This window comes from Neomonachus schauinslandi, chromosome 4 (genome assembly GCF_002201575.2).
Source record: "Neomonachus schauinslandi chromosome 4, ASM220157v2, whole genome shotgun sequence".
NCBI lineage: Eukaryota > Metazoa > Chordata > Mammalia > Carnivora > Phocidae > Neomonachus > Neomonachus schauinslandi.
This window is the reverse complement of record NC_058406.1, coordinates 54,894,490-54,909,761: the sequence shown is the minus strand read 5'-3', so window position 1 is coordinate 54,909,761 and position 15,272 is coordinate 54,894,490. Positions and strand designations below refer to the sequence as shown.

At 44.0% G+C, this 15,272-nt stretch overlaps 1 protein-coding gene across 3 annotated transcripts in view; it reads left to right on the top strand.

Annotated features, from left to right (window-relative positions):
• The first annotated feature begins 3,163 nt into the window (after positions 1-3,163).
• The window catches only part of WLS (Wnt ligand secretion mediator), a 100,331-nt gene continuing 88,222 nt past the window's right edge, over positions 3,164-15,272 (top strand). Inside the window, exon 1 of one of the 3 annotated variants that reach the window (XM_021680026.1) lies at positions 3,164-3,533. In XM_021680026.1, coding sequence (XP_021535701.1) covers positions 3,428-3,533 — 106 coding nt within the window. In that variant the 5' untranslated portion in view covers positions 3,164-3,427. The remainder of the gene's footprint in view (positions 3,534-15,272) is intronic. The other 2 variants (XM_044914535.1, XM_021680027.2) reach the window with 2 other exon arrangements.

Sequence of the window (15,272 nt, the reverse complement as noted above, 5' to 3'; positions counted from 1 at the left end):
TAAGTGCCCTTTAAAAAAAGGGGGGGACCACCTTTGTGGGGAACCAGTATTTTATTCCAAGCCTCTCATTTCCAGATGGGGAAACTAGAACCAAAGAAGTGAGGCCAGTTACTCTGAAGAGATGCATTTGGGAGCTGAATGAGTAGAGTGTGTTGTAACAGTTGATAGAAAAATGAGTTGAGGAGCTCACTAATGTTAAATAAATACAGTAGTCCTCTTATCTGTGAGATGTATGTTCCAAGACCAGGAGTGGATGCCTGAAATCTCAGAAAATACCAAACCCTATATACACAGTGTTTTTTCCATATGTATACCTATGATAAAGTTAGGTACAATAAGAGATTAACAACAATAACTAATAAGAGAATAGAGCAATTATAACATATAGTGTAATTAGAGCTATGTGAATGTACTCTCTCTCTCAAAATACCTTATTGTACTGTTCTCAGCCTTCTTGTGATGATGGGAGATGATAAAATGCCTACATGATGAAATGAAGTGAGGTGAATGACAAAGGCATTGTGTCATAGCATTAGGCTACTCATTGACCTTCTGGCAATAGGTCAGGAGGATCACCTGCTTTCAGACCATCAGACCTCAGCTGACTACAGGTTAAGTAAAACCATGGAAAACTAACCCGTGGATGGGGGGGGGGGGGACTACTAAACACATTCTTGTGGATTCAGTTCATATTTGAAGTGCATAGAACACCATTTCTTTCTTCTTTTTTAAAAAAAGATTTTATTCATTATTTATTTGAGAGAGAGAGAGAGGGAGCAAGAGAGAGCACGCATGAGCAGTGTGGAGGGAGAAACAGACTCCCTGCTGAGCGCTGAACAGGGAGCCCTACTCAGCCTTTCTGATCCCAGGACCCTGAAATCATGCCCTGAGCTGAAGGCAGATGCTTAGACTGAGCCCCCCAGGTCCCTCCCATGTCTTTCTTCTTAAATAGCGAAACATAGTATCAAATGGAGAGTAAATCTTGATATTGAATCCCATCAACCTTAATTTAAAAAAATTCCTTGGTATTAAAAAGAAATTCTAATCCAAAGGCATCATTATTATTCAAATGTGTGGAAGTTGGCAGCTTGCTGAGATGAGAACACAGAACGTGGAGTTAACTAGCAACAGAGGTGAGAAGGGCATTCCTATGTCTGTTATTGATGCCCTGGAACCTACTCCTGTCAGGGGAAACAAAAATGATGTAAGCCTCTGAAAAGATAAAGAAGGAAGGCAAATAAGCCACACTCGTCTATCTGTGTTTGGGTACCAAACGCTTCTGACCACTACTGTTGACAGTAGTTCTGTCTGCTTCTTCTATCTGATCTGGTGTTCTCTGAAGTAAAGGTTGTTAATCACTACTCAGTGAATAACAGCGGGACTAGGGCTCCTCCAGGACTGTCAACTGTCTTCACATCCTGGTATCCTCGGGAGGCCTGGGTGGCTCAGTCGGTTAAGCGACTGCCTTCTGGGGCTCCTTGCTCAGCAGGGAACCTGCTTCTCCCTCTGCCTGCAGCTTCCCCTGCTTGTGCTCTCTCTCTGACAAATAAATAAATAAATAAAATCTTTAAAAGAAAACACACACATCCTGGTATCCTCAAGGGCTTAGAACAGAAAGCCTGGAACAGGTTAAGGGCTCAATATGTGAGCCCTGCTGGTTAAAGGGTTGAAGGAAAGAATGAATAAATAGCAACTATATCCCCAGAACTCTTAAGAACTGTTCGACTCCAAGGAGATGGATTTTCATATATATAAAGTTTGGTATGGTCCTAAAGAGTGTCTAGTCTAGTTGAAGACTAGAAATGAATACTTTCGTTAAGGGTAACCTGCATGGCATCTTCCAGAAGGGCAATGCAAGCTCAGAAATCGAGCAGAGGACAGGGGACTTGTGGTATTCCCTTGGCACGAAGAGGGTATAGATAGAGAGGAGGGGCAAGAAACCAGGTGTCTAAGGGGTGTCAAACCATGTTTGGGGGGGTGACTAAACCAAGGGTCTATTTGGGCAACGTGAGTTGTGCTGGCCAAGTGACCCGTTTATGGAACATGGAAAAACCAGGCCCAGGAATTTAGGCTTGATAGAACAGGAACTCTCTTAAGAGTCCCACCCTCCTTTCCCCCTAGAAGTTAAGTGTAAATAGAAATATATCCTCACAAAGAGACAACAAACATTGCAACTAAATATGTTTACCATCTAAATCAAATAAGGTCTCTTTCAGGCTCTTGAAATGCAAAACGTGGCTTGCTTTCACATTTATTTATTTATTCATTCCACAAAAGTTTATGGAGGATCTACTAGAGCTAGAATTTTGTTAGGAACCACGGGGTTGGGGGAGGGTGGGTACAAAGATGAATAAAACTCGGTCCCTATCCCCAAGGAGTTTACAGCCCTGTGGTGGAGACAAACGTGTACACACAAGTTCTTACAATAGGAGCTAAGAATGTAAACACAGGAGTTGTAGGGGTTGGGTTCAAGGAAATATTACAGGGGGGAGATTTGGAAAATTAGAAAGGCTTTTCAGACAAGCTGGTTTTTAAATGAGGTTTAAAACTCCGACGGAGTAGAATACATGTTTTTAAGAGCCAGGGTCAAGGCTCTGGAAACCCCTGGAGTGGGGGATTATGTGGTAATGAACAGTTGTCTGATTTGGCTAGAGCACAGGGTTCCTTCAGGGGTGCAGTGGGGGGATTTAGCCAGGTATATGCCCAGCAACTGAGGCTGGGGTCAGGTCAAAGGAAGCCAAAGACTTTATTCTGCATCTCTGTGCTCTGACTTAAGCATCTTTGGGTCCCTTTAAAAAATTCTCCTCCTCTTTCCTGAAGAGTTCTGGCAGTTGCGGGTGGGGCCCATTTCCTAAAGTCAACGCGTAAGTTAAAGGTCTGGAAAGCTGTCCGTGGGTGATTTAAATCTCGCACCAGAAAAGGAAACCTGTGAGAGGCGGGGTGGGGGAAACCCACTTAACAACAGCATCAACCCCCAAACGACACCAGCCCCGGGCGGGACAGACCGCCAGCCAGACCTGGGAGCGGGACGCCAGCACCCTCCGCAGCTCGAAGCCCCGCACAGGCGGGCAAGGGGGAGAGGAAGAGAGGGAGGGAGGGAGGGAGGAAGCGCGAGAGGGAGGGAGGAAGAAAGGGAGGGAGGGAGGCGGCGTCATGTGATCCGCTTCCCTGCTCCTTTAAGCGTCCACAGGCGGCGGAGCGGCCACAATCACAGCTCCGGGCATTGGGGGAGCCCGAGCCGGCTGCGCCGGGGGAATCCGTGCGGGCGCCTTGCGTCCCGGTCCCATCCTCACCGCGCTCCCACACCCCTGAAGTTTTGCAGCGCCCAGAAAGGAGGCGAGGGAGGAGGGAGCGTGAGAGGAGAAGGGCAAAAAGCACACCCTAAAAACATTTATTTCAAGGAGGAAAGAAAAAGGGGGGCGCAAAAATGGCTGGGGCAATTATAGAAAACATGAGCACCAAGAAGCTGTGCATTGTTGGTGGGATTCTGCTCGTGTTCCAAATCATCGCCTTTCTGGTGGGAGGCTTGATTGGTAAGTGCGAGAGCTGCAAACTTTTCCCCCTTTCTCTCTTTTCGGGCCCCTTCCCTCTTTGCCTCTCGGGCTACTTGTTACAGTATCACTGCCTTGCTTCTATGATCTAATTAGTCCGGCTATTGTGCTTAAGAAAGCAGAGCTCCATGGGGCTCCGTGGGGCACAATCCAGTCTAGTGGCTAAGAGAAAAGGAGGGGAAAAAGTTTTGGCCTAGTTTCAGTATCCACTTGAAAGGAAGGAGGGGGGTGGCGGGGGTGGGAATCTTAAGCATGGCGACGGATCGCGCGAGGAAGCGCTGGGTTACAAAGTTGATTGCTGCTCCCCCTGCTTTTTCCCGCGTTCCCCCCTTTTCCTCTCCGTTCGCTCCCAGTCAGCTCCCGGAGGGCAACGTAATCGACTTTATTGGGAACAACAGAAGAGTCAGGGAACTGCGCCCGGCGCTAACCCGGGAGCCCTGCTACGGGGCTGTGATCGTTGCCGGTATAAACGTATTTGGTCGTCTCGGCTCGGGGGTGAGAGTTTGCGTTTGGGGTCCCGACCTTCGCGCCGGCTGCTTCCTGGCCGCACCCCCCACCCCCCGCCGCGGCCGCGTAAGGGTCTGAGAGGTGGGCCCGGAGGCGGGATGCGGTAGGGTGCGGTGGGAGAAAGTCCTTGGCTGGCGCTGAGGGAAGTTGGAGAGGTAGGAGGGGAAAAGCGTATCCGAAAGGTGTTGCTCTTGGCCTCCTGCCCTCTCGCGAATCTCCCCTCCCCCACTTCTCAGAGCCCCGAGAGCTGGTGATTCTGAAGCGCCCCCCCCCCCCGCCACGTCCTCCCCGGGCGCCTAGCAGAGCGCCTCCCGCCCCCGCCGCGGCTCCCCGCAGGTGACAGCTCTCTGGCCCCCGGCGACGGCGCCTCCCCTGACGAGCACCTCCGAGATCTCTGGGAGCCACACAGGCTTCCGGGTGAAGAAGATGGTCTCACGGATCTTCCACTCGTAAAAACTCCCTCTTGCTGTCTCTCCATCTCCATCCATCCTCTAGCCTGGCCGCACACTCGGCGTCCCCTGCCCCTCGAGATTTAGGACATCCCGGCACAAACTTCAGCGCCAACTTTGCGACGGGCGCGGATGGGTGCTTTTGCTTTCTTCACGGATCTGTGAAACTTTGCGGACTGGAGATCCACGGAGGGGCTTTCTCTGCCGGTCCCTTTACGAGAGTCCGCGCGGCGCGGGCGTGCGAGCTGCACAGGCTTGGGCACCTCGAGCCGTGTGTGTGGCGTTTTGTCTCCAGACTTGGGTTTGATGGGAACAAATTAAAGGGAGCCTGGTTCTGTAAATCACTGTAACATCCAAGCTAATTGTTTTAAACAAAGGAGAGTGGGTGAAGCTTCACCGAGGCAGAAATTTCTGGAGGAGATCATGCCTTTCTCTCTGTGTATGTATCCACAAAGCAGAAAGGGGTTCAGAGTTTTCCAAGCTCATATTCTTAATTTGGGCCAAACAGCTTAACCTTTTATTCCTGGAACTCTCACCCCTCAAATACACACACACACACACACAAGGGGGTTTGGCTTTCCTGTTAGGAGCCCCTGTGTGGCTACGTGCAATCTCCATGTTTCCCTGTATTGGATTTTTCTAGGCTCCTAATACATTCTCTGCTGGGAGCTGAAGGCAGCCTTCCCTGTGCCCTCACAGTGATTATGCAGCGGTTACAATTACACCTCTTGTCTCCCTTGATGAGCAGTTGCAGTTAGAAGCCATTGGATCTTGTGTGATTTCAGTGGCAGACCATAATTAAAATTTCTTGCACCTTGTGCTTTCAGAATTAAATTGGCCTATTATCCCTGTCTGACCTTCATCCTCTTTGAGGTTTTTGCACAAGCAGCGAACCATTACACATAGTTCCCTGGTGTTTGTTGGTGTGTGTTTCTTTTTCTTTTCCTAAGAAGCTGATCGCCTAGCCTTGAAGAGCCCATTATCCACTGTTGCAGGTTTCTTAGGGCACTTCAGTGAACTAGCTTAATTGCTTAGCATCTTGGTACTGTGGAGAAAGGTGCAGGAGCACTAGTGATAGGCGCTGCACATGAGCGTTGTTGTAGGATCAGAGCAGTTGTATGTTCAAAGAGGGGCTTGTCTGGAGGAGGTGGTGCCAAGGGTTTTTCCCAGAGAATTTGGCTGGTGACTGTACTTTTTGAGACTAACCATCTCAAAAAGTTAGTGATAGGTCCTGTAACTAGATTCCTCTCAGTAGATAAACTGCTTTAATTCCAACTTTACTTGGAAAAGAAAAACATCTATGTGTAACACTTCTTGGGGGAAATTGTGTAAGTTGACTGCTTAGCTCCCTTCCTTCCTTCTCAGTCGCCAAGACTGTCCCCACTCTGGCCGCAAAGATCAGATCCAGTTCACTTTTAAACACAGAATAGTGACTTAGCCTTTATCTCAACCATTTAGAGAGGTGTTTTTTTTTTTGTTTTTTTGTTTTTGTTTTTGTTTTTCTGTTAAATCTAGGAACTTGGGTACAGTACAAGACCCAAATATGGGGAAAAAATATCAACAAAAGGTAAGTGGGACGTTTTCCCACCAAACTTCCCTAAAATGAAAAGCAGGTGAAACTGAGCAAAGACTGAAACTTCACCAAAGTGGGCAAGTGGAATCAGTGGTTGAAGAAGCAGTTTGTAGGCTGGAAAGTTGAAGTAAAGTTCAGAGACCTCCTCCTCCACTCTCCCCAGTGAGCAGAGACTCTTTCACTGCTCAATTCCACCGATAAGTAGGAAGACAGGTTGGGGGGGGGTGGTGGTGAAATGTTTCTCAATGCATCTGCAGAGGCCAAGTGAGAAAGTGAAATCTTCGCTTTGAATTGACCATGATATCTGTTTCTTTTTGATCATTGTTGTCCCCTGTGAAAGAAAACATGGCAGCCTAGGAAGGGGAGGATCTGAATGGCAAAGCTCCTGATTGTAAGAGTATAAGTACCCCATACACATATATTCAAAACACAGCCAGCAACCACCACCCCCAAACAGTCATGACAAACCATGCACCCCAAAGTGACCAGGCAAATCAGTTAACCAAGTTTCATTCTCCTCATTGGTAGAGTTTTAGATGATGTTTAGACTGGTATTTGGTTGCCGCCTTCTAGAATTGATGGGGAAATTTTAAACAGTAGATAAAAAGCAAATAGGAGGGATTGGGTTTTCATTTAGCCAGCTTAAATACTTCCCTAGCTCAATGGCCTTCTTAGAACCAGGTTTTTGTTTTGTTTTCTGCTTGTTTTGGTTGTTAGTTTTTCTTGTGCCAGTGTCTCTTTACTGCAAACCTTTGATGGTATTTTGTAAAAAGGCTCTAGAAAGCAATATCTTATATGGTAGAATTTGGGGTATTTAAAAATTCACTGAACTATGCCATGCTTCTATAAAAACTTTGGGCCATTATAAAATCATGCGTCTGATTGTTTTCTTATGTGTTGAGAAGGGGTTCTTAAGTGGCTAGCTTCTTTAGTATTTAGAATGTATTTAAAAATTTAAGAACCCCTAAAGGAAAAGAAAATATTTTTAAAGATGTAGCCTAATCTTTATCCTCCTTAAAAATAAGCCTGCAGAAAATGTAAAAAAATAATTTCCCTTTGATTTCATGAGGCAGAGAGGCAGCTGCAGGGCAGGGGTGGTAGAAGCGGGGAAGGCAGGGAGACCATGTGCCCTGAAACAAGCGTACAGCCTACTAAAAATCATGAACTTGAATCCCTGGCCCATTATGTGCAGTTTGCTCAGCTTCAAATTAGTCATGTCTTGGGGATATAATGGTTGAAAAGGCAGGTCACTGTTCCCACCTGTTCTAAAACTGTTAAGAAGACTGAAGATCAGAACTGAATGAATGAAAAATGATTGCATTGTTTTAATCATACCATTAAATGAGAATATTCCAGACTTAAACTCTGCATAAGTATCAACAAATTGCCCATTATTTTATCTTCAGGGAGGATTGCTTTCTTTCAAAAGCTTACCATGAGTTCCCTTTTTTGTTCTTTAATGCTGAGAATATTATGTACATATAATATAAACATATATAATCAGTTTTCTCAATTTTTACATGGACTTATTGCTTTTCAATGATATAGCCCATATTACTGTGCTATTATTATTTAAATGAGAACTGTTGGTAGCCTTGATTGTGGTCCATTCATGTGAATTTTTGTTTCTGCTACTATTGCTTATTTGGAAGTTGCAGGATTTTAAGAAATTAAATAAAATTAGAGTTATGCGGAGTATGTAAAGGTTTGCTTCCCAGTACATTAGGTTTTAAGCTTGTAGTGGTATATATTATATTTTAGCATATATTGATAATGTAATACCTGTAATCCTGCAGTGTTTGGGTAGCTGGTCTCAAAAAGAACTAATCAGGGGCGCCTGGGTGGCTCAGTTGGTTAAGCGACTGCCTTCGGCTCAGGTCATGATCCTGGAGTCCCGGGATTGAGTCCCGCATCCGGCTCCCTGCTCGGCGGGGAGCCTGCTTCTCCCTCTGACCCTCCCCCCTCTCATGTGCTCTCTCATTCTCTCTCTCAAATAAATAAATAAAATCTTTAAAAAAAAAAAAAGAACTAATCAATGGCTTTTGGTTGATGTTAGCCCACATTTTTTTCTGTATTTGATTCTCCTTTTTGTTTTGCAAAATTTCATACCTGACTAAACCATGTCATTTTTTTCTCTTTGTTAAACTACTGGAGTATCTAATGTGGTTTGTAGGAGTACTGTGCAATCTCAAAAATTCTTCTTGTAAAAAGGTGGGAAATTTTTTCTAGTGGAAATTACATTATTGATTCTTCAAAAACTTAATTATCTACTTGGTTATTGCAACAAAATCATGCTTGTTGTAATAATCTCTAATCATGCTTTCATCTAATCATTCCGTACAGCCTGTCTAGCCTTCTACTGGAACTTTGCCTTTTCCTTATTCAAAGTGAGAACCATTTCCTTGAGATAATCGTGTTGTTTATGGCTTTGTAAGGTTTTCAGATCTCCTGCCTGCACTCAGATCTAGACTCAAAGCCTTTCCTAGCTAGTTGACATTTTGCAATAATTTGGCCTTTAAATTTTTTTTACATTCATATAGACTGAGGAAAGATTCTTACCTTATCTTCCTCATAAAGGTGTTTCTATGGAGATTTAGAATTTGAGATTGTATGAAAGTCCTTAGCTTGGAGCTCATATGTGTCACCTACCTAACATGCAAAATATTGATTAGAGCCTGCTGTGTGCCCAGGATAGGGCTGCAATGCCGACTGGGAGTTAGGAAAGAGGGGGACTTGAAGCCTGAGTAACCTAGGAGAGCCAGAGGTAGAAAACAGCACTTCTTAATCCAAGTTCACCAGCAAAAGATTTCCTGTGATGAAGTGTCTAGCATCAAGATAATTCTCACTTATTTACTGAGAACCCGAGAACATGTGAAATGAGAAGCCCTGTTAATTATACTGTCAGATAATTAATATTTCATCTTGAAATAAATGTATTACTAAAATAATACAACAAATGTTTAGCATGTTAGTTAAATGTGCGCTGTGTGCCAGACCTTACCTAATTTAATCCATGCAAAGCCTTGCCATATTGGTAGCACTGTACCTATTTTACATGTAAGTAAACTGAGATTACCCAGTGAATCAAGATTATCCAGCTAGTCAGGGTTAAAGCTCTGAATGGACTCCAGTCAATCTGACATCAGAGCTACAATCCTCAACCATCAGGTTACCCTGCCCTCACCTCCCAAAGCCTTGACTTTTAAGATTGAATGAATGTGGTTTAAACCCAGAAAGAGAAGATGAGTAACACTATAAATGCAGCTGCTTTCTCATTTTAATCATTAGGTAACATATCAAATGGAAAAAAAAAATCCAATGTGATGATAAATGAAATGGAGTTCAGCTTTACATAACAGCAGATCCTGGCCAAGGCTAAGGGAGGACACCTTTTGAGAAGGCTGCATATGCCCATCTGACCAATTTCTTACAGGTTCAAACTGGTTCTTATAATTGTCTGAATCATCCAGCTGGCTGAGCAGCCAAGTTCATTATCCATAAAAACGTTTGAGTTCTACTTTAAGGAAGATTACTTGATTTTATTTTCTCAGGTTAGTGGTTTTAACATATTTATGCAGTTATATACATCAGGACTTTTCCAAAGGAAGAGGAGAGAAGCAATCAACCGGTTGGAGAGGCTTTTAGAGGGTGTGGATTGGCAGGGATGGTAGAGCAATTGAAAGAAGAGCCTTTTACTCCAAGTTGACAGTTCTGTTCTCCAAAGGAAATTTCTGTTTGTGTGCACACCCATGCCTAATAATGAGAGCATCTCAAACTAGAGGCTTCCATGCTGACACCATGAATATGTACATTTTGTTCTTTGGAAAAAATGCTGGTAGACTTTTTTTTTTTTTTTTAAGATTTTATTTATTTGACAGAGAGAGAGAGTGAGAGAGAGAGAGAGAGCACAAGCAGGGGGAGCAGCAGAGGGAGGGAAAGAAGCAGGCCCCCCGCCGAGCAGGGAGCCTGATGTGGGACTCGATCCCAGGACCCTGGGATCATGACCTGAACTGAAGACAGACGCCTAACAACTGAGCCACCCAGGCGCCCCTAGACTTTCTTTATTCAAAGATTTACTGCTCTCAATTTTGATAGACTCTAAGAGATGATGGGGGACAGGGACCATCAAGATGTGAAATAATCGTGTCTATTTCATTTATGTCCTGTGTCTTTTCTGAGGTGTTGTAAGGGTTGCCTAATAGAATAGACAGCTGTGCCCAATGTGGACATTTCTGAGAGAAGATGCGCGGATGGGGAGGAGGATGGGAGTGAAGGGGAGCTTGGGGTGTTGGTGATTTCAAACTTGATGATGAAATGATAGGGCTTTTCATAATAGGGCTAACTTAAAAGGATTGCTAAACAGCAGAGAAGGGCAACTCATGTTTTAGAATACAAAAATACTTAGGTTCTCCATTTTGCCTTTTACTACGACCTCTTCTCCCCTGCTTCCACCATGTTCCACCTCTAATTAAATTTTACAGGGGAGCAAAAGCAATAATCAGATTGTCATTGGACCAGTAGTGAGGGATTTGGTTAATTATGATTTGTTGCTTTTTGAGGATTTATTGGGTGGCTGTGGAAAGTAATTTACATGTATTGATTCATTGAACCATCATAACAACCTAGAGAAGCAGGTGCTTTCTCCAGATTTCAGATGAATCAGATGCTCATTTAAGGGACTTCTCAGAGGGGACAGAGATAGTAAATGAGGGCAGGCACTCAAGCGCATGATCCTTGACTGAATCCTAAGTCATGCTCTTAAGGCTAATGCCACTCTCCTATTGTTTCTTCAATTTCTACAGGAAACAAGGTATTGGAGTGTGATAAAATTGATTCTACACAGATTCAATAGAAGATGGAAGCTCAGTCTCCCCCTTTTCTGTTTCTACCTCTTTCCCAAACCACATACTCCATCACTGCATGGGTACTAATCATTGACCTAGTTGCTTCCTAAACAAATGATCCCAATTTTGTATACTGTAGCCATTGTAAATGTTGACTGGTGTTTGCAGGCCATGCTGGAGAGGGCCAAACCTGAGAAAATAATGCCCCGGCTCCCTCCAGAAAGAAATTCTTACACACGCAGAGAGGAACTGAGAGTTGTCATTGAAAATGTGTCAAAATAACCAAACTCCTGAAGGCCCCAAATGCCTCCTGGATTTAGCATACAGAATGGATCCTGCATATAGCTACCGAATGCAGGAGAGGAGAATGTGGGTGTGGGAAAGGAAGATGGGAGTAGACTACGGATGCAGGAGAGAAAAACTAAGGCCTTTATAGACATATGAGGCCATTTCTTTGGGACACAGCTTATACTTGGATTTCCAAAACCTATTTCCGATACCATCCTCTTCCTCCACATTGAACTAGTGTTTCTAACTTCTGTGCCTTTTGAAATCCTGGGCCTTCAAGGGCAATTTTCTGCTCCCTCTTTTTCCTTCCTACTCCATTCTGTTAATATTTCCTGGTAAAGAGGTGTTCTTTCTTCACTAGCCCCTAGGAATTATAGGGTCTTCTTAAACTTCTGGTTAATTCCCTGGGTTAACTCAGAAGCTTTATCCACAAATAGACATTTCCAAGAGAGCAGAGGTAATTGAAAGAAGAGGCCAAGTTATTAACATTTGTGTTGGCAAGGCGTTATCATTTTTCGTTAGAAAGAAGGTAATGGATCTGTAAATGATTGGCTCAGTTTTTTTGCAAAGCCCAGATTAATAAGGCTAAGCTCATGAGACCTGGTTGGGGGCCAGTTAACTGCTGCCTTAGTCCTGGCTGAGCCCCTCCCAAAGAGAGGGCTCCTGATCTCAGGGTAGCATCACATAGTGGAGGGAGACCTGGCTTGAACTCTGCAGACCACGTGTGGTCTCAATGATCTCAAGTCACAAAAGCTCCTTGGCTCGCCCCTCAACTGTGATGTGGGACAGAGCCCTCCTACATCATGGATGATGGCTGTGAAGAGCCACCCTCTCCAAGACATGGCACCTGTTGGGCTGTCTCACTGAACCTGGCCCACCAAGGAGGAGATTCCCAGAGGACTTTTCACTGAAGCCATCTGCTTAACCCCATATCCATCTCTCCTACTTTTTTTTCTCTGTTCTTCTGTCTTTCTAGATCTGGGGCAACTTAACTATGACATTGTTTATTTTCTATTTTTTTTTTTTAAGTTTTTATTTATTTACTTGAGAAGAGAGCAAGAGTGAGAGCGAGAGAGCACAAAGGGAGATGGAGAAGCAGACTACCTGCTGAGCAGGGAGCCTGACAAGGGGCTCGATCTCAGGACCCCAAGATCATGACCTGAGCTGAAGGCAGATGCTTAACAGACTGAGCCACGCAGGTGCCCCTTTTTTTTCTTTTCTTTTTTTTTTTTAAAGATTTTATTTATTTATTTGAGAGAGAGAATGAGAAAGAGCGAGCACGAGAGGGGGGAGGGTCAGAGGGAGAAGCAGACTCCCCGCTGAGCAGGGAGCCCCATGCGGGACTCGATTCCAGGACTCCAGGATCATGACCTGAGCCGAAGGCAGTCGCTTAACCGACTGAGCCACCCAGGCGCCCAACCCCCTTTGTTTTCTATTCTTTGTCTTCCTTAAGTCATCACTACTTTGTCAAACACCTCCAGATTCAGGAGGTATGGGAGTGACTCGAAATATACCTGGTTTGGGTTTGAGAGTGCGCAGAGAGATTATCCTGCTTTCTAACACTAATTCCCATGTTATCACCGAATGTCTCATAATGAGCCTTCCCCAAAGGGTAGACATTAATATTATTATCAGTTGTTAGTAAATAAAAGAATGCAAGTCTAAATCATTGTCCTAAAGCATGCACATTTTATTCCCAGGAGAATTCCTCATGCTTATAGTTGAGGTTCATTACTTTTGCTTTATACACAATTAAAAAAAATATTAAGTAATCTCTATACCCAATATGGGGCTTGAATTCATGACCTCAAGATCAAGAGTCACATGCCCCACCCACTGAGCCAGCCAGGCGCCCCTGCTTTATACACAATTTTAATAGAGCTTGGGTATGCCATTGTCTAAGTCTACAAAAGTTGGGATTATTGGCCACCAAAATTCACTGGCAGCAGAGAGATGTAAGAGTAGAGCAGGTAACATGAGGACAAAGGAAGAATGCCCAGGATTCTGGGGTCTCTGGGATACAGGTGAATCACTGCACACCTCAGTAAGCTCCCCCTTGGTGGCATCATTACATTATGGGACAATATGATAATTGAGTCTGCTCTAAAACTGTGGATCTTATCACTTGCCATGAGTGCAGCTTGTGGGGTTGGTCCACTTTATCTGTACATGTTGGTGGTATTTGGCCTGAATGGGAGCTGTGGGGTCTTTGCTATTAAACTGCAAAAAGGGTCTTGGAAACCATCTTGTTTTACTTCTTCAGAGGAGGAATCAGAGTCCTAGGAGAGGGCAGGGACTCAGTTTACACAATTAGAGGCAGCTCCATAGCTTGGACTCCGATTCTAATGCCAGTCAGCCCTGGAAGCATGTATCTGCTTTTGAGCTTCACCACGATGATCATCTGAAGGCCGTACAGTTGATGTGCAGAGATCTCCTTACTTGTGGTTCCTACAGATCTACTGACTTTACTGTTACTTGAAAATAAAATAGTAGGGCGCCTGGGTAGCTCAGTTGATTAAGCGTCTGACTCTTGATTTCGGCTGCGGTCATGGTCTCGGGGTGGTGAGACCCAGCCCCACATCAGGCTCCATGTTGGGCTTGGATCCTGCTTGAGATTTTCTCTCTCCCCCACCTCCCTCTTAAAAAAAATAAAGAAAAGAACATTAACTTTAATGTCTTCTCCCTCTTGCCTTTGTATACTTAATATTCTTTAAGATTTATTTATTTTTGCGAGAGAGAGAGCACAGGAGTGAGCACAAGCGGGTGAAAGGGGCAGAGGGAGAAGCAGGCTCCGTGCTGAGCAGGGATCCCTTTGTTGAAAGGACTTGGGGATCATGACCTGAGCCGAAGGCAGACGCTTAACCAACTGAGCCACCCAGGCACCCTGTATACTTAATATTCTTAGTGATAGAATTACATGTAGTATTATGCTGTTCTATGTGGATTTCAAAGAATACCACATAATTTATTTTTTTTTTTAAGATTTTATTTATTTATTTGACAGAGAGAGACACAGCGAGAGAGGGAACACAAGCAGGGGGAATGGGAGAGGGAGAAGCAGGCTTCCTGCCGAGCAAGGAGCCCTATGTGGGGCTCGATCCCAGGACCCTGGGATCATGACCTGAGCCGAAGGCATACGCTTAACGACTGAGCCACCCAGGCGCCCCTTGTGTTTAGTTTTAAGATTTAATCAGGCTGAGGCTTCCTTGTCTAAAATTCTGTGACTAACTTTGCTACTTTCAGGGAATGTGTGTGGCAGGCATAATTCTGAAGTTGTAGTGAGTCTGGGGGAAGTGACATACCCTATATTTTTTTGGTCTATTTTGCATACAAAAGAGACAACAAAATTGCTCATTCTTTATCTCTGCCACCTTTTTACTCTGAGGTAATTGCAAGCAGAAAATTCAAATTGCCAAAACAGGGCTTAAAACGTTGAGAGCTCCATGCCATTATGACTGCCATGCATATTCTTGTATTTCCAAAGGTACAAGCGTTACATTGTAATTTCTTCCTCTGCGTTTTTGTTGAAAGTAAGCAGAGTCACAAAGCACTATTTTTTCTGCATCCTCTGACTTAGCAGGAATGAATATGGACTTTTTAATTGAGGTGTAATTAACATACAATATTAGTTTCAGGTGTACAGCATAATGATTTGATATTTGTATATCCTGTGAAGTGATCACCACAATGAGTCTAGTGACCATCTGTCACCATACAAAGTTACAAAGTAGTTTTTTCTTGTGATGAGAACTTTTAAGATTTACTCTTTTAGCAACTTTCAAATATGCAATACAATATTACTGATTATACTCACCATGCTGTAAATTAGATTCCCATGCCTTATTTATTTTATAACTGGAAGTTTGTACCTCTTGACCTCCTTTATCCATTTTGCCTAACCCCAAGCCCCACTCCCCTCTGTTAACTACCAGTCTGTTCTCTGTATCTTAGTTTTGTTTGTTCATTTGTTTTTTAGATTGAGATGTAAGTAAAATCATATATTTGTCTTTAACTTGTTTCACTTAGCATAATATATTCAAAGTCCATCTTTGTTGCAAAT